Raw genomic sequence first — 24,814 nt, forward strand, 5'->3', positions numbered from 1 at the left:
AAAATCCACAATATTTAGGGACAGTGGTGTAGTGAATAGAAGAGTGTTGTCAGGCACAGGAGCTTAACAGTCAGTTAGGGCTGGAATTCCCTGAAAAAATGTAACTGCAAACAGCAGATGTGATGCCTGACTTGCAGTGTCCCTTTGCAGAAATTATTTAAAAGGTAAGACTTTTCATTTTTGAGAAAAACTGTGAACTCTTAGAATACACTATTTCACAGATTTTATGTATATATTAATCTTATGTAAGCCAGGGAATTGAGAATTTTTGTAAAAATGTTAGGAGATACGTCAACACCAAAACGATTTTCCTTTGTTTCTGCTGAAAGAGAAATTTAACATACTGTCTTTTCCTGATATAGTTTAAAAAGGGAAAAAAAAATCTCGAACAAAAGAAACCAACAAAATAATCCTGTAGAGATTTCATCTCATATAGTCTTAATTACAATATGATTTTTCCAGAACAGCATAACTGAAATATTAAAATCAGTTTGTGTAAACTTAACAGCAGAAATCCAAGCAACAACTGGAAGACCTGGAAGTGCAGGTACACTTTGGGCAAACCCCCCAGAAAAAATTTTTTGATATTTTTCAGATTTACAGTAATACTCCAGTATACATGGGATCCTGATGTTCAAATCAGCATAAAATATTAACTTTATTTTCCTTTGAGAGTGTGAGAAAAGGATTTTATGGCATTAGTTGTTCTTTGAAATGTAATGACTAGAAGAAAAGTGGTAGTTGCATTTGATTTTTGGGTGTGCATATAGGCAATTGTTGTAGAGCAGGTTATAGTATTTTCAGTTATTTAGAAAGCTTGTGATTACTAAAATAGAATAGACTACTTTGTTTTTTTTGTAAATGTTTGGCTGATTTGACGATATTATGCCAAGATATGTTCTTGGACATTGTTATCTTGATTTTTTTGGTTTGAATAATCTAGACACTAACTGTCAGGCATTCTTTGGGCACTGCAGTGTATAGCACCGCTAGCACTTGCCAAATGTCTGACTTACAGGCTCAGGCTGTTTTGATTTATCAGGTGGCAGAATGTATTCCTATCTGTTGCTCCCTGTTACAGGCTAGGAGCCAGAACAGTGTTCAACACGAATGCACTGTAAAGCAAATACATTTTTATGCGAGTGGGTCGCTCTTCGTACTAGAAGAGCGATTTGATTATCGTTATCTGGAGGAGCTAGCAATTAAAATTAAGTAAGTTTGTTCTGGTAGATTTTGTTGGGTTTGTGTTTTTTGTGTTTTTTTGGGGTTTTGGTTTTGTTTTTTTTGGGGGGTGGGGTGGTTTGTTTGAATTATTGAAAGAACTCTTAAAATAATTAACATACCCTCTCAAAATTAAGTTTAGTGCTGATGCAATATTGACATACACTACCTATTTCTGTGGTAAAGGATATGAAACGAGCAACCATATAATATTCCAGTAAGCGGATTGGAATACAAAATAAGCAACCTTGCAGTGATTAAGATGAGAATGACAAAAATGCTGTTTCTCCTTTCAGCAACAGATGATTTCTGTGAAAGACTTTGATTCACAGAAGTATTAGATCTTTTGTTGTGGCTGGTGGCAATATGAATCTTGGAAGCTATCTGTTTCCTTTTCACACCTCTGCTTTTATGGAATGTGCTTGGATAGCAAGTACAGGCAGGGGCTGTTGAGCATTTTTTTGCATCCCAATAGCAGCAACTACCAATTTATAGTGCAGGAAAAGAGGAGGTGTGGAAAACTTAATTGGTATTATAATTATACTCTGTCCAGGTGCTTTATAGTGTCAATTGAGCAATAAACTTATTTTCATAATTGCAGTTTCAACTGGGAATTTTGAGCTACACCTGCTTCTCACCTTGTAAACCACTGAGTCCTGTTAAGTGTCTCTTAATGCCATGTGGGCTATACATTTCACAATTTCACTTACAGACTTAATATGGACCACAGTCCCTGTAGTGGATGGAGCAACGCGTTTTGCTCTTGAGAGAAGTAGCAATATGTTCGTACAAAACAATGGTCTAAAAAAGTTTGTTAGTAAGTGGTGACAGTGGTTTAACATGATTCAATGGCGAGGTACTCTTGATTATTTACTACATAGAGGACAGGGTAAAAAAAACTGTCAGAAGACCCTCCCATTGGATCATGAGGTTCAGAAAGGATTCCCTTGCGTTCTAAACTCCTTCTCAGAGAGGAGTCTGTGTGGCTGGATCCAGACTTAGTCCCAGACTTGGTTAGCAGTTTATGTCTAAAGGACTATATATGTGCACAATCAACCCTTTATATCACTTCATTAGGATTTCAAAGTTTAGCATGATATTAATCACTTACCAAAAATCTGTTGTGGCAAGGCATCTCAAGGAGTAACATGAGATGCTGGTGTGCAGCCCACTGCCATGCAGGAGAGCTCAATGAGCTTTGGGCTGTCCACAATTCATGGAGTAAGATGATTGACTTGCATTTACATACTGACTACAGGTGGGGATTTTTCTCTAAATTTGGCTTGAGTTGGACATTGACTAGCACCATGGTTATGTGGGTGCATTGTTGAAATGAGCTCTGGGCTATTGTGTTGTTATCTGTCTCTGCTAATCCACTTTGAACCAGATGTAGCCATCATGACCAGACACATCCATTGTGATCACTACTGCTGGTTATCACTTGAGCAGGCAGGTTGGGGAGCATGCTGCCACAGTCCCATAAATGTTTTTTTTTGCTCAGGTGCCTGTGTGATTTCTATGCTAATACTTGAGTTCCCCTTCAGACACCTGTGACTAGCAGAGCTATGTGTATGTTGTGATTATAAAAACAGAGGGCATGAGCCTTCCACTGGATTATCTCTATGTATGTGTATTTATATACACATATATATATATATATCTGTGCAAAAAGGGAATGAAATTATACCGTTGTTTTGGGAATCAGAGCTGTTGTTAGTATGAAGAAGTTGGAAGAAAGGTAGATCTGGCTAAATCTATGTAAATGAAAGTGTCAGCTTCATCAGAGAAGTAAAGCTGATAGAACTACAGGATGACTATAAAGGAAATCAGCTTGATGCTGTTGAGACTTTATGTGGCAAGCATGAAAAAAAGGGAAGGAATTGGCAGGGGTGGATAAGGAAAGAGATATGATGTATAATATGAAGTGTGATTAAAAATTATTTTAAAATCAGACTTTGGCATCAAGATAATTGATTGTGTCTCTTTTTGGAAACTTATGTGTTACCAGACAAACGAGCATTTCAAGAATAATGGTTCAAATTACTTTTGTGGAACCTTGCAATCTCTTGAGTACTTTCAGTACATTTCTTTCTGTGTAAATTAACTTGTGTCACAGATGTTAGTGTGATGTGTTAGATGTTATAAACTGTAATTGCCTTTGATCTGTATGTTGCTATTAAATGAAATTCCCTGAATTACATTGACTGTGTTATGGCTGCTATTGAAGTGGCAGTTGTTAAGACCCATGAGAGCTGGAGATATTTGGCACAAGTGGAAGTGGGAAGCCAGTCCATGATAACTTAGCTCCTGTAATAAAAAAAACTAGACATTTATTAATTTCATTAACTTCAGAGAGTCCTTTTATTTGAAAAGACATTGTATAATAATGATGGATTGACTAAATCAAAATTCGAGATTGTTAGATATTGATGATTAAGAAACAAAGAGAATTTTAGTGTTTTCTGAAGAGGAAGAACAGGAAGCATTTTCCTATTTTTTCTTTATTAAGGTAGTTGCACTTTTTTAAACAATTATTCCTCACATTTTTAGGCATATATCCATGAAAATAAAAATCTTTAATCAGTTGCTTGTTTCTGATTTCCACTTGCTTTTTCCTCTTCAGGTTATGGCTGGTGTGAGGGAAACCTTTCTTTTTTATATATATTACAGCATGGTGGTGTTTGTTTGTTTGTTTTTCACATGCACTATTTTCATAGAGGTGGATGTTGTTTGTTTTTTTTTTTCCAGAACCCTGTCAAGAAAATTCCAGATTCTCATGAAATTACACTCCAACATGGGACAAAAACAGTAAGTGATAACATATTTTCAACACATTGTTTTTTGAGAACTGAGTTAGTCTATGAAATAAGTTAACAAATACCTACTGTCACCTAATGTTCAAGCATCTAATTCTTTTTCTGAATTTGTTATTTTAGTGTAGCGCTTTTCTTACTGCAGTTGAAAGTGTGTTTTAGGACTGCTTCTTCACTTTGTTGTCATAACCCCATGTGGCTCCATTTGACTCAATCATCTCATTTTCTTTTTCTGTTTGGTCAGATAGACTCTCTGCAGTTGTTAGAGTTCCTCTTCCAAGCTAGACCTTCCTAATGTAGGCATGGGTCTAATCTAGACCTTTGTTTGATACATCACGGATTTCAAAGAGAGTATTATTGCTGAAGTTTCTAAGACTACTTTGTAACTGAATACAACTTTCCTTCATTCTTCTTGAATCTTTACGTGCCATTTATACACCATTCTCAATTGCTTGAAGCCTTGCTCTTCCTTGTCTTTTCCCCATTTCACCTCCAATATTACTCTTTCACTTTCTTTTAAATAAAGACTGTCCAGCTTGTAACTATAATTTCTTTGTTCCCAATACTTTTGTCTCTGGGTAACCTCATGTTTCAACACAAATTCAAGTGCTTTTATTTGCTGATTGATTGAAGATCTATTTTTATAGACTGGAATTTATTTTCTGACTATGAATAGCCTTGAATCTATTCCCAAATCCTTTCCTGTATTGTTCTTCGGTCATTAAAAAAAGATGCTGCTGCTCCTTATCCTCTTCAGTTTGGGACATGGCTTAGGCTTCAGTGGGAAAGTAAAACTGGAATTTCTTTTTTTGTTATTTCTTTTATTGTTATTTTTGTTATTGTTATTTTACCCCTGCAAAAGCACTGTTCACTAGTTAATAGAATTCTCACTCATGTCATTCCTGAGATTTTAATTGGAGAGAGGAGAAAAACAAAGAAAGAAAAATAAACCACAAAAATTATTTGAAAAAAAGCTCTTTTTCATGAGGTTTTAAACAACCTAAGAAAATGTATAATTTTTCTTTATTGGAGTTTTAATAAAACTTGTAGGTTTGTTTTCTATTCATGTAATTAATATAATACATTTTAAAATTCAACAATACTAAATAATTTTGAATAAGAAATTTACCAAATTAAAATAACATACCAATTTAAAACATCAAATGTCAATAATTTGAATTTAATATTTGAATTTTTTAATTAATCTCTTAGTATTAAACATTTTAAAGTAATTTTCTGGAAATTTAAATTTAATAGTAAAGCTTTTAGAAACAGTTATTTTCAGAAGTGTCTATTCATTAATCTGGTATCAGACTGTGGTCTGTCTTGGTGTGTGGAGAAGTGATAAAGCTTACCCATTTGTTTTATCATAGTGCTAGACATGCAGAGGTAGAGGGAGGAAAGGAAAAAAGTAACAAGTCTGTTATAAATTAAAATAGTAGAATATTCTCTTTTAAGATCTCTAGAAGATGCACTGTATAACACTAAACGAGAGTGGATTTTTATGTACACAGTGCATGTAACTTCTTTGCGTACTAATTTGTATGCATACTGGGATTTGCATGCTAGTGAACTAGTGCAAGGCAGTTTCCCATTTTACATGTGACAGTAATTGTTTCTCTAGGATGTTTCTTGAATATATTTCCTAACAAACTTTATGATGTAATTTTTTGAAATTATTTATTTCTATATTAACCCAGTAAATCAATTTGATGGCTCCTTAAACCATAAGCTCATGTTATTTGTAACTAAAGGGGCTTTGTAAAGTGGAAGTTACAGATTTGGAAGACTTCTGAGATATTTTGACTGCATGAGAATGCAGCTGTCAGCATCTAGAACAGAGGTGAAATATAATGTGAGTATATATAGAGCTGTTGGATTAGACTGGATGTGGTGAATGAAGCATACCATTGAAAAAAAGAGCTCTTCTTTAGAAGGACTATCTTTCTTTTGTATTTGTTTTAGAATAATGAAACTAGTTACCCATGTCATTACACACATGTGAGGAATGGGGGCAGCTTTATATCTTGCTATCAGTGTGTGACCCCAGCGTTTTAAAATACAGTCTTCTCATGTTCATACTGCGTATTGTATTTCAGCTAAACTTATGTATCCCATCTGTACCTCTTTAATCTGATGAACGTGGGTTTGATGATGACTCTATTCCTGTGCAGCTGAAAAGTCTCAGAAAAGATTTCCCGAGCTTGAGAGTCTTTCCAGAAACCTCATTAATTTCCCAGTTGCCTTGCTTGTGCAGCGTAATAGCAGTTACTGTTCCCAATGAAACTTCAAGGAGATAGATAGATAGATAGATAGATAGATAGATAGATAGATAGATAGATAGATAGATGGATGGAGAGAGAGAGATGTTTTCTTCTTTTCTCCTGACAATTTTGATACATAGGTGGGTATGAGAGAGAATGCATAATCAGAGGTTTTCTGAACAGTGTGCTTTTTAATGTCTCATATCACAGCTGCTCCTTCCTGTAGTAGTTATTGTAGAATAGAACACTTGAGTCTGTTAATTGAATGCATGATTAATCTGGAGATGCCCAGTTTTTTGCATATTAGAAATCATGAATGGGGTTAAAAATTTGCATTTAAATGTTAAAAGGGCCATTTTTATTGAAAACGTGTAAGAAGTTGCATCTGTTTCAATTGGAAATCAAATATGTCACTGACATAATCACTTAAGTGGAGTTTAATTCGTTCTTAGGGATAGCACACAGCAGTACATTTAAACATTTGATTCAGGGAAATAAAAAGAAAAATGTTGAATCTGTTAGTAACTCTGTAAATTAGATTTTTTTGGGGAGCACTCGATTAGGACATCTGATGATACTTTAGAAGAATGACGTTTTAGACCTTCTCTGAAAGCTAAGATTTCTTCAAGTGAATGCCTTTAAAATAAAGCGGGACAAGTAGATTAAGGAGTCATCAGTTGCTTGGTAAACAGCAGCATTATTTCTGCAACATCTTGGTTTTCCTGAAAGTACTTCTTTCAGACTGGCTATATGGTAGCACTGTACCTTTGAAACGCAATGAGGAGCAGTGTGAGCCTTAAGAACAACACGACAAGAAATGAGCCTTTGATAAAATAAGGAATGACTAAGTGAACATTTTGTACATGAAACTGGAACAAGAAAACGCAAAAGAAGCCCATACTCTTTTCATATAGGGAAACCTTAATTTTAGCAAAACAACTGTTTATCTTAAAGGATAAATTCCATTCATAACTGATGTTTTTATTGAAACACCTCTTTTCCGTAGGTTACTTTTTCAGCTGGGCATGGAATAGGGATTATCTCGTACTAAATTCCATTTGTTTGAAACAGTGTTTGTGTGAGAACCATTTAACAGTTTACATAAGTTTTAAGTCTCCATAACACAGTGTGTATTTTAAAGTTTTAAAAGTATAGTAGTAGACTGATACATCTTTGAGACAAAGGGGTTTTTGGTGGTACTTCTGTGTGTCTGCATTGAATTGTAGTGACTGTCAGTACTTTTCCTGTATGTATGTAAAGAAGATACATAACAATGAGCATCCTTATATGAAAATGATTGTAATTTTTGTACATCGATATCTGGAATTTTTGATAGAGGTTTAGGCACCTGAAAATAATTGGCCTGATTTCCCTAAATATGAATTCTGCGAGTTTTTATCTACCCAGTAAAACTTTTTCAGTCATTTTAACATTTCAGGTTAAGTGTAATTTTGACTAATTCTAAATATACTCTTGTTTTACAGTTTTTGACATCACTTTCAACGCTATCTCACATAGATGACAATTTTGGAGAGTTAATCTCTTTATTTGATTTACAAATTAGTTTAGCATATTGTCTAGGTAATATATTAATACTTGAAATCATGGTAGTAGATAATATTTTCACAAATAAGCAAAGAGAAGAAATAATTTTGAAGGTAAATGAAAAGATGTTTAATCAGTGAGGTGTTTTCTATTAGTCTTCTCCCAATGCTGGTTTGAACACTGCTATAATAAAGTTCTTCAAGTAGAGAATTATTTTTTTCACTAAAAATTCCATTTTAATCAAGCTTTGATTTGGGGATAGCAATTTAGAGTAATGTGCATTAATCATTCTTTCCACAAAGTTGTAAGTAGCTTTAAGGACCTCAATTCCTGTGTTCAGTTTTGGGCCCCTCACTACAAAAAGGACATTGAATGACTCGAGCATGTTCAGAGAAGGGCAACGGAGATGGTGCAGGCTCTGGAGCACAGGTCGTAGGAGGAGCAGCGGAGGGAACTGGGGGTGTTTAGTCTGGAGAAGAGGAGGCTGAGGGGAGACCTCATCACCCGCTACAGCTACCTGAAAGAAGGTTGCAGAGAGCTGGGGATGAGTCTCTTTAACCAAATAATAACCGATAGGACAAGAGGGAATGGCCTCAAGTTGTGCCAGGAAAGGTTTAGACTGGATATTAGGAAGCATTTCTTTATAGGATTTGTTAGGCATTGGAATAGGCTGCCTGGGCTGACACAGCGCTGAGGGATATGCTGTAGCTGGGAACTGTCAGTGTTAAGTTAATGGTTGGACTGGATGATCTCCAAGGTCTTTTTCAACCTAGATGATTCTGTGAAAATTCAAAAACAAGATATAGCTGACACATTTTGGGAAGAAATCAGCGCATTTAATTATTCTTTTGACTTTAGTAGTATTGTACATTTTGGTAATACCTGAAGAACTGCAAGAAAAAAAAATAGTAAAAAGCTTCAATGATGTCTTTTTTTTTTTTTTCTGTATAGGTTTCTGCTTTGGGATTGGATCCTTCAGGTGCCCGTTTGATAACTGGTGGATATGACTATGATGTTAAATTTTGGGATTTTGCTGGAATGGATGCCTCTCTCCAGGCTTTTCGGTCACTCCAGCCTTGTGAATGGTAGGTATGAAGACTGTCTTTTTCACCTAAGACTGTACCTGCGTTAAACTCCCAATAGAATCACAAAATCCTTGTAAAATAGCTTGTTTAGAAGGGTTCTATATCCCACTATACTTTTTGTAGTAAATGGAATGTGAACCTAAGAACTTGTCTGCTTATATCTCTTCATGCTTTTTCCAACGACTTGCATATTTTCCCCTTTTAGAAAGCTACAGGTGAACTTGCAGATGAAATTGTTAATAGTGTTTCTCAGCAAATAGGCTATGAACCTCTCAGAGACAGGTGGACTTTCATATCGGGCTGTTTGGAAATTGATTGCTGATTTCAACCTATATGTTTGAAGTGACATAGCTCAGAATAAAATTTATTAATGGAAATAAAACCCGTTAGAATCAACACATTTTTGCCAGTGAGAAACAAGCATGTTTATTCCGGTTGCATAAAATTCTGGACTTCTGGAGGCGATGAAGTCATTGAAGGCAGTTTTGGCCTCCCCTTGGTTTCTGAAGCGTCTTCCGCACAGGAAGCTGTTGAGATGCTTGAAGAAGTGATAGTCGGTGGACGAGAGGTCTGCTGAGTACGGTGGATGAGGAAGAGTTTCATAGCCCAGCTTGTTCAACCGTCGCAGCGTTGAAAGTGCAACGTGTGGCCGCGCATTATTGTTGAGAAGGATTGGACCCTTTCTGTTGACCAGTGCTGGGCGCAGCCATTGAAGTTTCTGGTGCATTTCATTGATTAGCTGGACGTACTTCTCCGCTGTGATCATTTCACCCAGATTCAAGAAGCTGTGATGGATTCAACCAGCAACAGACCCAACAGTCAGCATGATCTTCTTTTTTGTGCAGATTCGGGTTTGGGAAGTGCTGCGGAGCTTCATCACGGTCCAGCCACTGAGCCGATCGTCACCAGTTATCATAGGGCATCCATTTCTTGTCGCACGTCACAATACAGTCGAGAAACAGGTCGTTCTGGTTGCGAAAAAGAAGTGCCGATGACAGACACTTCAGAACGGCGATTTCTGTGATTCTCATTCAGTTGTGCGGCACTCATCTGTCGAGCTTCTTTGACTTTCCAATCTTCTTCAGACGCTCAGAAACAGTTGATATGCTCACCCCGAGTTCTTTTGCAAGTTCTCGAACAGTTGTGCTTGTATCTGCTTCCACCAGAGCCTTCAATTCATCGTCGTCATTAGCAGAAGGACGTCCGTGACCACCTTGATCTTCAAGGTCGAAATCGCCACGTTGAAATTTTTGGAACCAAATTCTCACTGTCTGTTCGTTAACACTTCCCTGGCCATATACCTCATTGATGTTTCAAGCAGCTTGCGCTGCATTACATCTGAGTTTGAACTCGTAGATCTGTCGAAATTACTGTTTTGACATCTGAACTTCAAAGCTCCAAAATTTGTCAAAAACGCAGTTTATATTATAATTTAATTATACAGCGTGAAAGTTCATAACATGAGCTTTTCAAAAATACATAACAGTATGCCAGTCGAAAAGGTACTATTCCTGAAACATGTACAACGAAAATCACATTACAAAACGGAAATTAATTTCCAAACAGCCTATAGTTGTGATTGAAATTAATACAGTACACTTTCCATATGTACTCTGCTTATATAAAATCAATGAAGAGAAGAAAGTTAAAACAGTTGACCCCTTTGTGGAGAGCTCCTGTAGTTGCTGCCAGTATTTCTGAGTGGTGGGTATCTAATTTTCGTTAAGTCCTCTGTTTCTGGAAGTACTGGTCCTTTGTATTGCACTGGTAATTGTATAGCTACACCGTGTGCATTAGAAAAAGTATAAATCTGTTGTCTTTTTCAAAGGAAAGAAACTATATGTTTATTAACATTTATCTATATATTTTTACATATGTAAATTTAAAAAAGAATACAGAAAGCATTTTTTTGAGTGTGATCTCCATACTGTTCACTGGTAATTCAGGAAGCAGGTGAACCAAGTTCACTTAGTTATTCCAGAGAACTGGAATACAGAACTCCTTCAGGAGTGCATGTCTCATGCACAGTGAACTTTCAGATAAACACCTTCATGAATTAGTAACACAGTTGTTCTAGCAAGATACTTTCTAATGTCTGGGAATTTACAAGATACTTAGGTATGCTTTAAAAAGAGATTGAAATTTATTATGCTCAGTAAGTAGTTTTTAGAATGTCTATTTTTAATCATTATTGTTTTAAAATGTTAAGCTGAATTTTGGTTAGTTTATAAGGTTAGATATGTATGACTACTTACAGATGTGCCAAGAATAATGGATAGGTAATGATAAATGAGAAAGTTAGGACTGTTAGCCTGAAAAGGAGCAAAATAGAAAGGGATTCCATTGATGATTGAAATTGCAAGAAATCAGGAAAAGGTGTGCTTTGATTCATTATGCAATTCTAATCTCTTTGACAGACATAGCTCTTTATAATAAACTTATGAATGACACATTTACTTTGAAAATAATTTGGTAAACATGCCACTTTGAAATAAATAAATAAAATTATCCAAATGTGAAGACACATTCAGACTCTTCTGGCATGAGTTTCATTTCTACAACTAGTTAGCAGGATACAAATGGGATTTTCCTCTCCGCTCAGCCATAACTGAGCAGTTTAAAAAGATCTGACAGTCTTTACTGCCACAGTAGGGGATTATTTTAACTGAAGCATTTCCAAATTGAAGTGTGCATTAAGATTTGGTATCACTTGGTAATGATGATGTAAGACATAATTATACAATACAAACCACAAGCACAATGTAGGTTAACATCCCATTTCAAGGAAAGCAGCTTGCAAATACATTTGCACCCTCCTTTTGGCAGAAACTTATGGTAAAATATGAGCTTAAATTACTTGTTATTTCTGATGCCATTCATTTAGTGTGTTACAGGTATCTCTTAAGTATTGTTATATGCATGTTCTTGGTCAAATGTACATTCTTGTTGTTTATGTTCAGGTATAAATGGAAGACATAAAAATATAAATAATATATTTACAGGTGAAAAGTTTGGGAATTTCGCTTATGTTGCAAGTCTCATGTACTAATACTGAGTTTTAAAAAATGTATTATTTAAATACCCCTTCTGTATCTTTAAACATAAGACTGGAACTATAGCTCTGGTAAAAAGATCCAAACTCAAGAAAAAGTTCTTTCATGCTGACGTTGAGGCATGCTGGTGACCACTATGTGGAATATTATGTAACTTATGCACAGCTTTATATGTATATTTTTTTCACTATGGAATATATTTCAAGGACTATTGGTATTGACAAACCTTAATATCAAAGAATTCTGAGGAGTTCAGGTACAGAAGCTTTAGGTATTAGCAAAAATCCAGTTCTGGAGCCATAAATTTAATTTCATTTGACGAATAAAAAAGCCTGAGAACAATTCTATATTGTCCAGGTCTCATTTTGTAGTCTAATACCAGGTTACTCTGTTTATGTCTTCTTGGATGTGGGACATAAGGAAAAAAAAGAGCCTGGCAGTAAATTAGTACCTTCAAATCACACCTCAGTGTTACAGGCAAAGATAAGGGTAAGGCACTGTGTTACATGTGTAGAAATTATTTGTGTATCATGATTCTACCCGTGTATGTAGGTCTGTTCTGCAGATCCTGGCAGAAAGTACTGTGAACATTTGGCAGCTTTAAACGAAAATAACTTGGATTGATGCTGTTAAAGGGAATTGTTTTTATAAGTTTCCCAAGACTTTTGTTTTAATATTAATAAGAACCAAAAATGTTTTCTTTAAGAACTGCCTCTGCAGAGCCTCACTCTTGGTCATACTCCAATAAACATCTGAAAAGTGGTAACTTCTGGGGCTTTGCAAATACCCTGCATATAGGACTGATTTATGGGCATGATTTTAGAAGTCATATTGCACAGTCACAAAGGTTGGGGTTTTTCCCTTTATGTAAAGGTTGAGGAAATATTTTCTCTCAGACTAATTTTTTCACGACTGATTTGATAAATTTAGTAGTTATGTTCCTATTGTGCTCGGTGCTGTAAAATCAGGTGCTTTTCATTGTTAGAAGAAACTTTAAGGTGAAATCAAAGTTTGTTCAGACATGATGATATAGGTATGCGTTAAATTATGAACAGTACCATGTTAACAGTAATGTTTGTATTTTTAATTTCAGTACTAAAGAGTCTGACAAACAGTTCTTTTAAAAGTCTGGCCCTGTACATACTGTGAATTCTCTCAGAATTCAGATTTTAGTTCTGGACAAGCTGTTTATTGATATCTAGTGGCCAAATCCTCTTCATGCATAAGGCATGCCTCAAGTAAAAAAAAATCTTTTAGTTAGTTTTATATGTTTTATTTTCAGTTCTTACACTTCAATAGTGAAAAGTGTAAAACATGAATCTATGCTTTGAAGGTGTGTTGGGTATATTTATTTGACAATTTCAGTATTAGAGTGAGAGAAATATAACTAGGTAAGTACTTCATTCTGCAGTTCAGGTGGGGCTCTGGAATACTTCAAGCATTGTACAAATGACGTGATATGGCAAGAGCACTTAATTCCTGAGATATGCTTGTTGCTCTAAAGCTGAATGTGATGGATTCTTTAGTCTAGGTTTATCAGCTGTTTGCAAAGAATATTCTATTGTTTTTCTTGTGGGTTTCTTTTTAGTTTTTTCAGTGTTTTCTCTTGCTTAATGTAGCTGGTGTCCTTTCTCCTCTTCTAAGCAAGTATCAATTTTTGCTTTTGAGACTCAGGATGCTTTTTCAGACCTCGCCTGTGATCTGTTTTGGAAATTTCCAGATTTGAGTATCTCCTTTCTACTGAAAATCAGAGTTTATAATACTTCATCCAATTTGCCTGCCAATTTATATTACAGAATAGGGTGCTTGAAGCAATTTTTGGCTTTTGAATGTAGTCATTTTTGCCAAACATTTTTTGATGGAGAAACTTAGGGTTAGGTTACATTATTATGATCAATGCAGAACTTTTCAAATATATTTCATATGTTTTGTGTGGTACATCACAGTTTGAGGACAGGTTTAACAGTTAATAGCTACTACTGAGTTAGTCATGAAGTCACTACCATGTAAGACATGAAACATTAAATTGGTTGCATCTTCAGTTTTGTTGATATTCTGGGTGTTTACTGATGTGAAGTTGCGTACAAAGTAGTTTCCATAAAGTAATTAGGTTTTGAACACACATGGTTATGTTCTTCCCCAAAAGGAATATTCTCCTCCTTTGAGGACAGTTTGTATGCCATGGGAATCCAAATCTAGCATACACATGCATTCCAGTCCTTAATTTGGGGTTATTTTAGTTGCAGAGCTGAATCATTAATCTAAAGTAAAGTTATTGTTTATGTTCTGTTAATGTGCCAGGATATAAATTCTGGCAGGTGTGGAGTGGATAGACTGCTTTGCATTCTTTGCTGTCCTTGTAATTAAGTATATAGACAGGTAGGAAATCAAAAGAGTATCTGCTTCAGATAGAGGAACTGCAGTGAATTTTGTTCATAAAGCAGAATGTTGAGAGAAGATCGTGAAACTGGAAACAGACTTTCTACTCATCAGCCATCTTCCCACTTTCAGTTAATAATTTTTGTTGTCTTGGTATTATTCCAGGATTTCTGTCCCACGTTTTCTCAATCAATAGATGATGCATGTAAGAAAACGTTTACAACACATTGAGTAATCATCTAAGACGTAGTAGACTAGGCAGATTGCTAGGTTCTGTCATGTTCCCAGGGTTGATGGTATATTAACTATATCTAAGATTCTGATGAAACTAGCCATGAACATAGAAAAAAAGATGCAAAATTCTAACATGACTAACTTCTCAGTGTACAATGTACAGTGGAGTTTTACGTAGGACTACAACATTCTTTCATAGAATTTTGTAGATTACTGTAACTCCACATGTTGCTCTTAAGTTGAAATAAAATTTTCAGCCCCAATGAGCTGAATCTTGACACATACTATTTTTCACTTGTGGTTATAAGAGCACTCTTCAAGTTAAATGTTTGCCAGAAATCACATTTTAGGCGCCAACTTTGTAAGTAATACTGTTTGATGTGCTGTGTGGTTGAAGAAGTAAATGTGATGTGCACATACACACAGAGAGGAAGAAAAAGCTTCAATCCCTTGATAGCAGATTTCCTTCCCCCCCCCCCTTTTTTTTTTTTTTTTTTAGTGTAGGCTTACAGGAACTGAAGTTAATTAAAACATTTTCTTTTTTCTTTTCAGTCACCAAATCAAATCTTTACAGTATAGCAGCACGGGAGATGTTATTCTTGTTGTCTCTGGTAACTCTCAGGCAAAAGTTCTTGACAGAGATGGCTTCCCAGTAATGGAATGCATAAAAGGAGACCAATACATTGTGGATATGACAAACACAAAGGTAAAATATGAAATTCATTGAATGTCAGAAGACTAACAATATTTTGCTCTTAATGAGAAAATTCATGAAGTTTAATAAGGAATAATGCAAAGCCCTGTCTCTGGGGTGCTTTAGTCCTGTGTATTAATACATGCTGAAAGTTGTAGGACCTTCATCCATGGAGGCTTTCAAGATCCAGCTAGACAAAGCCATGGGTGACCTGATCTGGTGTTGGCTGTCATCTGGTTTTGGGCAGGAGATTGACTTAGGTGATCTCAAGGTCTCTTCCAACTAATGGTTCTATGATGCTACAGTAAACTCTTCTGTTTAAAGATGTATCTTGTAAAAATTCCCCCATACCACTGTCCAACCAACCAGAAAACAAAACAAAACAAATTATTGATCAGACCTAGTCAGTTCCTTTCTTCTACCTTCCATTGTTTTGATGATACAATTTACCTTTCAAGGAAGGGGCTAGAGAAAAAGGGGAAGTATGATTCCATGCCATTTTCTGAAAAAAAAAAAATAAATAGAAGAATGGTAGAGTTTTTATAATTGAAAAACGAAAACAAGCAAGGATGAAATGGATTAGAATACATAAAATCTATTAAATCATTGTGATGTCAGTCAGCCTTTGCTGTGGTCAGAGTGGTCTGATTCGATCCTCAGCTTTCCTGTGACTCCACTTGAAGAACTTGAAGTAAAACTTATTAAACCTTGTAAAACATCTAACAAAACCTTTTAATACCTCTTTGTGTTTATTTCCCTAGGGTCACACAGCAATGCTGAATTCAGGCTGTTGGCATCCAAAAATAAAGGAAGAATTTTTGACATGTTCTAATGATGGGTGAGTACTGAGGTTTATCTTTGTCAGGGTTTTTGAGACCCTTGTTTGGTTTCTGTGTTTTAATATTGTACCCTCATCCTTTTAAATCTTGAGCAAGTATTCAGGACAATATTAGGTGAGATCTGGAAGCAAAAATATAATTTGTTTTGGCTTTTGATTATTAATGCACTTTGTATTATTTTAGTTTTGTGATTTAATATTTACTTTCATGATATTTCATGATAGTTGTTGGTTAAATATGTTTTACAAAAATTCTTGACAAAATTTAACTTTACGCATTATATCTTCAGAGTAGAATAATTCCTGTGGAGATACTGAAATATAACTGAACTTGCTGGGAAGATAAAAGTATTTCAATTGGAAGTTGCATGTTTTATGTTAAGTGTAATTCAATATTGATGAATGTTGTTTGACAAGTGTCAGAGTGACTGTCAGAAATAATTTTGTGTCTTCAGTTTTGATCTTTGTGGTTAGAATCAAACTGCAAAATGTCACAGTGGCACTTGCATTAATAAAGTTAGTGCAGCTGTCAGTAGCAAGATCATGAGTGATTTTTTGAACTGGTGTTTAAAATATGCAATCACCTTTACTCCAGGGTGACAGTGAGTGGGAAGACTGAATTGTCCCACTGATGTATCTATAGTGTGGTCCATGATAAACAGAAGATTTCAGTTACTTTAAACAACATGGATTTTTTTTTTTCTCCAAAAGGGACCTACCTATTGGTTTAACAGACATATACAATTTCCGGTAAGACTGTGGCAGAAGAAAAAAATCTTGAATACTACAATGTTCTATATGGAGCTGTAAAAATGAAATTGTAAAAATATGTGCAAGTTAAGCCAACTATTTATTTTTTCCAGCTTACAGATGCAAAGGTTTTACTTCCATAGTTAAATTTTATTTATAGTAGAGTAGATACTTTAAAAAAGTGTGTTGCTCTTATGAATGTAGTTAGACATTAGTAGAGCTTCTTAATTAAGCTGAATAGTTTGTGGATAGTGGAAAAACAAATTAAGATACTATAAATTTTGAAGATTGTGTAATATTGTCACACCTAAGCAAGTGCTTTAACTAATATACCAAACAAGGGTTCAGTGCATCCCTGATGCTTGAATTGCTGTGGATTGAAATGATCTGGTCAAGTAAGTAACATCCAGATAAACACTACTATAAACAGCTGCATAATTGCATTTTCAGAGACGCTACATGACTGATGTTACGGGAAAAGTATTCTAAACCCATTTCATTTTGTTTCATGGTAGTGACAGGTCTTCTCAGGATTTGAATGTGTCATGAAAAGAAACAGTTTGGATTGCTTAATTTGCAACACATCACTTAAAGACAGTATTCAATTTGTGAAATACAATAATTGAAACTATAACATCTCCAAAGATTAATCAGTAATTCTTCTTAAGACTGGAGCTGTAAACTGGAATAGAGTAATATAGTTCCTGTTGGAAGGGACGTACAACAATCATCTAGTCCAACTGCCTGACCACTTCAGAGCTGACCAAAAGTTAAAGCATGTTGTTAAGTGCATTGTCCAAATGCCCCTTAAACACTGACAGGCTTGGGGTATCGACCACCAATCTAGGAAGCCCGTTTCAGTGTGTGACCACCCTCCCAGTAAAGAAATGCGCCAGTCTAAACTTTCCCTGGTGCAGCTTTGAACCATTCCCATGCATCCTGTCACTGGAATCCAGGGAGAAGAGCTCAGCACCTCCCTCTCCCCTTCCCCTCCTCAGGAAGCTGTAGGAGCAGTGAGGTCGCCCCTCAGCCTGCTTGTCTCCAGCCCAGCCCTCAGCCCTCCTCCCAGGACACGCCTTCCAGCCCTCGCACCAGCTTTGCTGCCCTCCTCTGGACACGTTCGAGCACCTCCGCATCCTCCTGGAACTGCGGGGCCCAGCCCTGCCCGCAGCACTGGGTGAGGCCGCCCCAGCACTGAACACAGCAGATAACCCCCGCCTTGCCCGGCTGGCCGCGCTGTGTCTGATGCACCCCAGGCTGCGGTTTGCCCTCCTGGCTGCCAGGGCACACTGCTGGCTCCCCGTGAGCCTGCTGAACTAAGAAAGTAGGAGTCTGACTAGGGAACATCATCTGATTATGCCAGTGTCTAATGAGCTTGTAATTAATTCAAAGAGATAAATAGAAGTGGTGTTTTCATGAATTACATTGTGTAAAGGTTTGTTAGCACATTTCTGAAAACGTATGTTTCATTAGTAAGTAACAGCACTTGCTGGTATTAAACAGTATTGGTTGAATTTCTGACTTCTTTTTAGTGGTGGGTCTTGTCATGGCTTTTATAATGTTGAAGAATGCTCAAGTGGTTCTAAATAAATGAAGGTATTGTCTAGTGATTTTTTGAATGAGGAAAAACAACTGCTGTAAGATTGCTTTATTATGGTAATTTCAGAGAGTATTTTGCTTAGCAAAGTAATATAAGAATACTTGGGCTTCAGAGCAGAGGTGTTTAAAGCTAAAGAAAGAAATGGGCCATGCCAGTGAGAGATAATTGAGAGCTATTACTGATTTGTGTTTAAAGGAAACAAGTTTTCTGAATTTCAAATAAAAGCAATGAAAAAAATTTGATTTATATCAAGTATTCTATAAAACAGAAATTTTGTGCTTTTTAGTGGTTATTCCACATGTTACATGGAATATGTTTATGGATGTGATTAAATGTTACAACAGTCTATCTCTCCGCCTTTCTAATTTTTTACATTTAATCCAGTAATTAATTTGTAAAGCTGTCGGTTTTTTGTTCAAGTCAGTAGATTTGCACTTAATGAAATGCAGAAATAGGAAACTGTTGAAGAGTGCTATCTTGAAAACTTAGTTTGTTGCAAGCAAAGCAAACAAAACCACTATAACAGGACTTGAGCTTTGGAGACAGTAGCCTTACAGGTCAGACCAAAAGACTAGCAGTTTTTTAGTCGAGGGAAGAGGTCTAAATGGGAATAGGGTGTGATCAAAGTTTGCAAAATGTTCAAGATGGTAGATGAGCTGTGGGCTCATCAATGTGGAACTGATTTTTGCCAAAACCTCTTAGACTGAGGTTGAAAGTGCCTAAAGTTAACCTTAAAACTAATAAAAGAACATACTTCTTGTATGCTGTCCAAATACATTCTGGAATGTGTTGTGACGGGAGGTTGTGGAGGAAGGTTTAAAAAGGGATGAGAAAAATTCATGTTTAGAAGTGCTGATAGACAGATAGGAAATGCAATAGGCATTATAACATTTTTTTGCTTGACAGCTGTGCATAGTGAGGGGAAATTAAGGGAATAAGCCATAATGGCTAGACTTGGTCAGCATTATTATTGCTGTGATCAAATACAGGGCTAAATGATTCTCTGGTCAGATTTAGTCCATGTTTTTTTTTTATATATGTTCTTCAGTAACAGTAAGATGGAATTTCATGTGACAGTACTGTTGGAAATGTAGTGTGTGGATTATTCTCAGGTTATAATGCTTTTGCAGTGGTTTTATATAGAGAGTTGGCGTGGTTTGTCCATGCAAATAGGTTAACTGTTGATAAAGTCTTCTCTCGAGGAAAATCTTAAGAAAAAGCCCAATATATATTTATGTGGCTTTGATACATAGAGATTGCAGTTAAGAATGTTTCATCTAGTTCAAAAAAAAAAAGACTTCTCCCCATCCTGAATCAGTCTTTCTACAGGGCAGGAGACCTGCTATCCTGCCTGTACCAATTTTGACGTTCCTGATGTTGCACATGGAGGCATTCACAGTCTTCAACATATTCCTTGCTGTCATACTTTATAAAGAACACCTATATCCATAGGAGTAGAAATTTAAAGCTTTATAGTATCGCACATCAGAAGAGAAGGTGAAAGCAAACACCTACTTGTCTCAAAGTTTTGTGTCCTGTCAGTGCCCTTCTCTTGTATACAGAGAAGATGAGCTCTGGAAATTTTGCAATAGATCTGTGTTAGTTTTGTTCTAAAATTTATACTAGATGTTGATGTGAGATCAAATTGCTTAACTTAAAATGACTGCCCTGGAACATTTAATAGGGAGTGTAGTACTAGCTGTATGTCTTGATGTTGAGACTTAATCCTTACGTTGGAAAAGGAACTGCCACAACTGCCATCTCTGAAGGAGGACACCTGACACTGAACACCAAAATGAGACCCTTCAGATGGTCAGTCCTGAGTTTATGTATGTAGGAGAATATATTAATGGCAACATTGATTTCAGACAAGAAGGAAGGTTGAATGTTTTTCCAGTTTTGCTGGCTTTTGTCTCTTGGACATCACAAAGAATGCTCAAGCAAGGCAGTATTAGCTCTTTAATGGAGATTTCTCCCTTCTCTTGATTAGTATTTTTCTGTGTGGAGAACTTCTGTGTACTCCAACTTTTTTAAAAAAACACAAAACCTGTTTTTTAAAGATGCAAGAAAAGGTGTAAGCATTTTCACTTTATCATCTACAAGTTTGGGAGATGCTTGAAAGTACCAGCTGAAGCATGTATGTTGAGCTCCATTGAGGCATGCTGAATGGCAGTGTCTGACTGAGGGTGAAGGACAAGAGGATGTGGGAGCACCTGAGGGGTGTTAAATATACTGTTAAACTCTAATCTGTATATTCTGTACTTCTCTAATATTTGCACCACTTCTAGAGAAGACAAGTCATTCATAAACTGAATGTTAGAACTACTTAAAAATTGTGAAGTGTATTTTATTTGACTACTGTAGCATTTGCATTGTCTGTCTCTTTAGTTTAATGTCACTTGCCTACGGTTTAAAAATAAAAGTAAGGAAAGAAGATTGCATTTTCTGGTTGCTACTTTGAAAGCAGGAGTTTTCATGATGCATAAAGAAGTTAAAAAGCAAACTTTGCAAGTAGACTTGTGGAATCAAATAACACATTTTGAGTATGTTTTAAATAAATTATTTTAAAATTTATTAAATACATATTTATTTTTCTTTTTGTTAACTTGCTATAGCTGAAATTCTTATAGTCTTTATATGCACTTGTGTGGTGGTTTGACCTTGGCTAAATGCCAAGTACCCACCAAGTCGCTCTATCACTTCCCCCCCCTTTTCCCCTTGTTTTCTCAGCAGGGCAAAGAGGGGAAAGAAAATCAGACAAACCAACCCTTGTGGGTAAAACAAAAGCAGTTTTAATGTAAGCAAAATGAAGCAAAGGTTCACGCACGGAAGCAAAAGCAAACAGATTTATTCTCTACTTCCCATGAAGAGGCGATGTTGGGCCTTCTCAGGAAGCAGAGCTCCAATACGCGTAGTGGTTGCCTCAGAGGACCAAGGGTGACCCCACCCCCTTCCTCCTTTCTCCCAGCTTTATAGGTGAGCAGACGTCATATGGTCTGGAATAGCCCTTTGGCCGGTTCGGGTCAGCTGTCCTGGCTGTGTCCCCTCCCAAGATCTTGCCCACCCCATCCCACTGAGGAGGGGGGAAATGTTGGAAAGAGCCTTGGTGCTGTGTAAGCACTGCTCAGCAGTAGCCACAACACCAGGGTGCTACCAACACCCTGCCAGCTCCCAGCTTAAAACACAGCACCGTGAGGGCTGCTACAGGGGAAAACCAGTTCCAGCTCAGCCAGACCCAGTACAACTTGACAGTTTCTTTGGATTCTGGGTGATTAAGGTAGTACTATCCTGAACTAAAAAGCAATTCAAATGAAGACTCTTAAAATTACTATTGTAAAATAAACATTTTGAGAGATGGTCTTTTTCTTGTGATTTATTCATGGCATTCAGATTTACTCTACATTTTTTTTAAAAAAATAAATCCTATAAGTAGGCTTTGACTATAATGTATTCTAATTTGTGGTTATTAGGCTATTTGTAGATTTATTACTTCAGACTGCAGATATATGGGTTACCAGTAGGGAGTCTCAGTGTGTTTTCTATGACTGTTTAAGGACACAATGTTGAACTCAGAAAATACTACATGAGAAAAAGACAAGAGTTCCTTGTGACTGCTGTATGAGGGAAATAGAAACTGGTCAGCTTATATACTGGAAAGAGCCAGACCCTAGACTCAGCAGTTACAGAATAAGTCTGAAAACTCCTCTTCTTAACTTGTATACGTTCATGTCCACTTATGCAATTGTTAATGAATACATAAAATTTACAGTAGCTCACTTCATTTTGTTTTCTTTGAAAATATTCCAGATGATGGCTTGTTAAATCGTGTAATAACATACTGTTCCTTTTTTTCATGTTCTAGTAAGTTTTTCTTTAAAAAGTTATTTTTAAACAAATGTCTTAATTGTTCTTGAATTAGAAATGAAAAATAATTTAGCTGTGCTTTTAAACATTGTTCAGAGTTTGTTAGCTTTTAGCTGCAGAATGAAGTAAGAAATTTGTCAGTTCTGTAAGTAATCTGATGATTAACCTTAAGTGTATGGATGAATAACAATAACCTGGAGATTTAGCTAGGGAGTTCTTTATGTGAATATACTTTAACTACGCTAAATCTTGTACATATACTATCAGAACTGTGTAATGGTGCTTTTAGCCTTCCAACATTTCAAGTGATTAGAATAAAATTGTATCGAGAAAAGGTAGACACAGAAATTCAGTTGTCTTCCCCATGGAACTGCAGTAATGCTATATTTAAAGTTTTGCCTTACAGATATGATAATTTCAATTTTCACTAATATGGCTGTTAATCTATACCAACCTTTCACTGGTTTTTAAAGCATACATACAGAGCTCTTTTCAGTATTGATTTTAACTTGATTTCAACTTTCTTCTTGCACAGGCTATCTTTTAATTATGGCTGTATGTTGCCTAGGACTTTAAAATATCCCACAGCTATTCCTGAAAGATCAGTTCCTTTTAATTGCATGTCCTTGCCATTCTAGATAAGGTTCAGATACTGTGTGTAATGAAGAACATCTTTATCTTTTTCACAGTGCCATACCATGTTATTCAGGCTTATTTGGAACATACACTTACTAAGGCAAGGATCTGTCAATTTAATAGTGGTATGTTGAACGTGTCTACAGAACTGCAGTAAATTCTATAGTAACAGAAATGCCAACATTAATGGATTACCTAGAAGTGAAATAGAATTTTGAAAATGAGAAAGACTAAAAATTCTCCTCTCTGGAAATACACCTGAGCAGAGTGACCTAAATAAATACCCTGTGTTATAAGGCATAACTTAACTCCTTGTTTATATCATTCCAAACTATCGACTTTTATGTTAAAACAAAGGAAAAGAATAATACTATTTTTGTTATTTGGATGTGTTCTTATCATGAATATAATAGGTAATGCTGTATGAATAAGAAGAGAGCTCAGTGATATTAAACGTTCCAGCAACAGGTGTTTTATGTCCCTACTCTCATATATTTTTTCCTTTTAGACATGGAATTGCAGCCAAACTTGAAATTGAGCAGCCCTGAACTTTGTGATTTGTCATTGCAGCTAGGGTTGTGGTTGCTTAACAGCTGGTTTACTGTAGAAAATTCCTCTCACAAGTCTTTCTCACTCTCTAATAAGTAATGTTCATACTCTTTAAAAGGTGTGTTAGAGACAAGTGACTGCCATCACCAAGTAATCTCTGTAATAAGTTATTTAGCAATAAATTGTGCATCAGTGTAGGTTTGTCTCCAATTAAATGATGTTATTTCAGCTTCAGATCTTCAGAAATAACATTTTACATGTAAGGTACAATTGAATCCTTAAACTTTTATCAAATGTGTGTTTCAAATATGAAGCTGCTCTGTGGCATAGGGTGTTAAATGAGGTTTTTAAGTACTATACTGTTGCTTTGTAAATGTTTTCTGTGTCTTAATGGACTAGACAGATTTCTGCCACTTGTGTTGTGAATTAGATTAAGAGATGTCCATAGATAGTGTTCGGAGAGGAAAAGTCAATACATTCCTAAAATCCTTCTTTTCAGTTTTAAAACTAGGAACTGTTTAACAATGGTAACCTAACTACCTTTTTTATTGTAACAGTTGATAATAAGATTAATTAAATTTTCAAATATGATTTGTAGTTTCGTGCATGCAGAATATAATTTGTGAAGGATGAATGGTGTAGATAGTAGTTTTGCATAACTTCCATCTAATGTTTACAGGCATTGCTGTTTAGAAGAGTTTTGAAGTGTTTTCTATTTAGGACATCCTTTATGTCCTAGGTACTACTTGTGGGGACTTTTGATATTTGAAACATCCTAGTGAACAGTGCTGTTTCATGATCAATTTTATCGGAGCTACATTTCAGTTTTCATAATAACCAATTCCATCCTCTTAAGCAGGTTCATATGTAGAATAGCTGCTGTCTCATCTCCATTAACTGCCTTGTTTCTATGTCTGTGTAGGTGGCAGCTATCAGTACCTAACCTCTCTCCTTCATCACCACTGTTCTCTGGCCAGTGTTCCTTTACGTAGGCCCAGAACTGTGTAGCAGCTTGCTAGCTTGACAGAAGAGAGATTTGAGCAAGGTCTGGAGTAGTACTGCTGAAGATGACTAGCAGTCAAGTTTTCCTGCTCACAGAGCAGTCAATTGCTTTTCCTCTCATGATGCCGTTCTGCTTGTCTTGAACTTGCAAGCTCCCTTCAGCCCAGATGATTCTGTTTTCATTCAGTTGGTGAGGTCTGTGCCACGCAAGCTTCAGAGCCAAGTCACCTACTACAGTTCACATACTTGCTTCTTAGATTTTTCTCGTGGTACTGTGTTCTCAGGGG

At 36.1% G+C, this 24,814-nt stretch overlaps 1 protein-coding gene across 1 annotated transcript in view; it reads left to right on the forward strand.

The window, feature by feature from the left end:
• Positions 1-24,814, forward strand: part of WDR70 (WD repeat domain 70) — a 136,324-nt gene that overhangs the window by 33,364 nt on the left and 78,146 nt on the right. Inside the window, exons 5-8 of the mRNA XM_026865813.1 lie at positions 3,970-4,029; positions 8,795-8,928; positions 15,147-15,300; positions 16,050-16,126. Of these exons, the coding sequence (XP_026721614.1) occupies positions 3,970-4,029; positions 8,795-8,928; positions 15,147-15,300; positions 16,050-16,126 (425 nt within the window). The remainder of the gene's footprint in view (positions 1-3,969; positions 4,030-8,794; positions 8,929-15,146; positions 15,301-16,049; positions 16,127-24,814) is intronic.

The sequence above is a fragment of the Athene cunicularia genome (assembly GCF_003259725.1).
Source record: "Athene cunicularia isolate RWA chromosome Z unlocalized genomic scaffold, athCun1 chrZ_part1, whole genome shotgun sequence".
Lineage (NCBI taxonomy): Eukaryota > Metazoa > Chordata > Aves > Strigiformes > Strigidae > Athene > Athene cunicularia.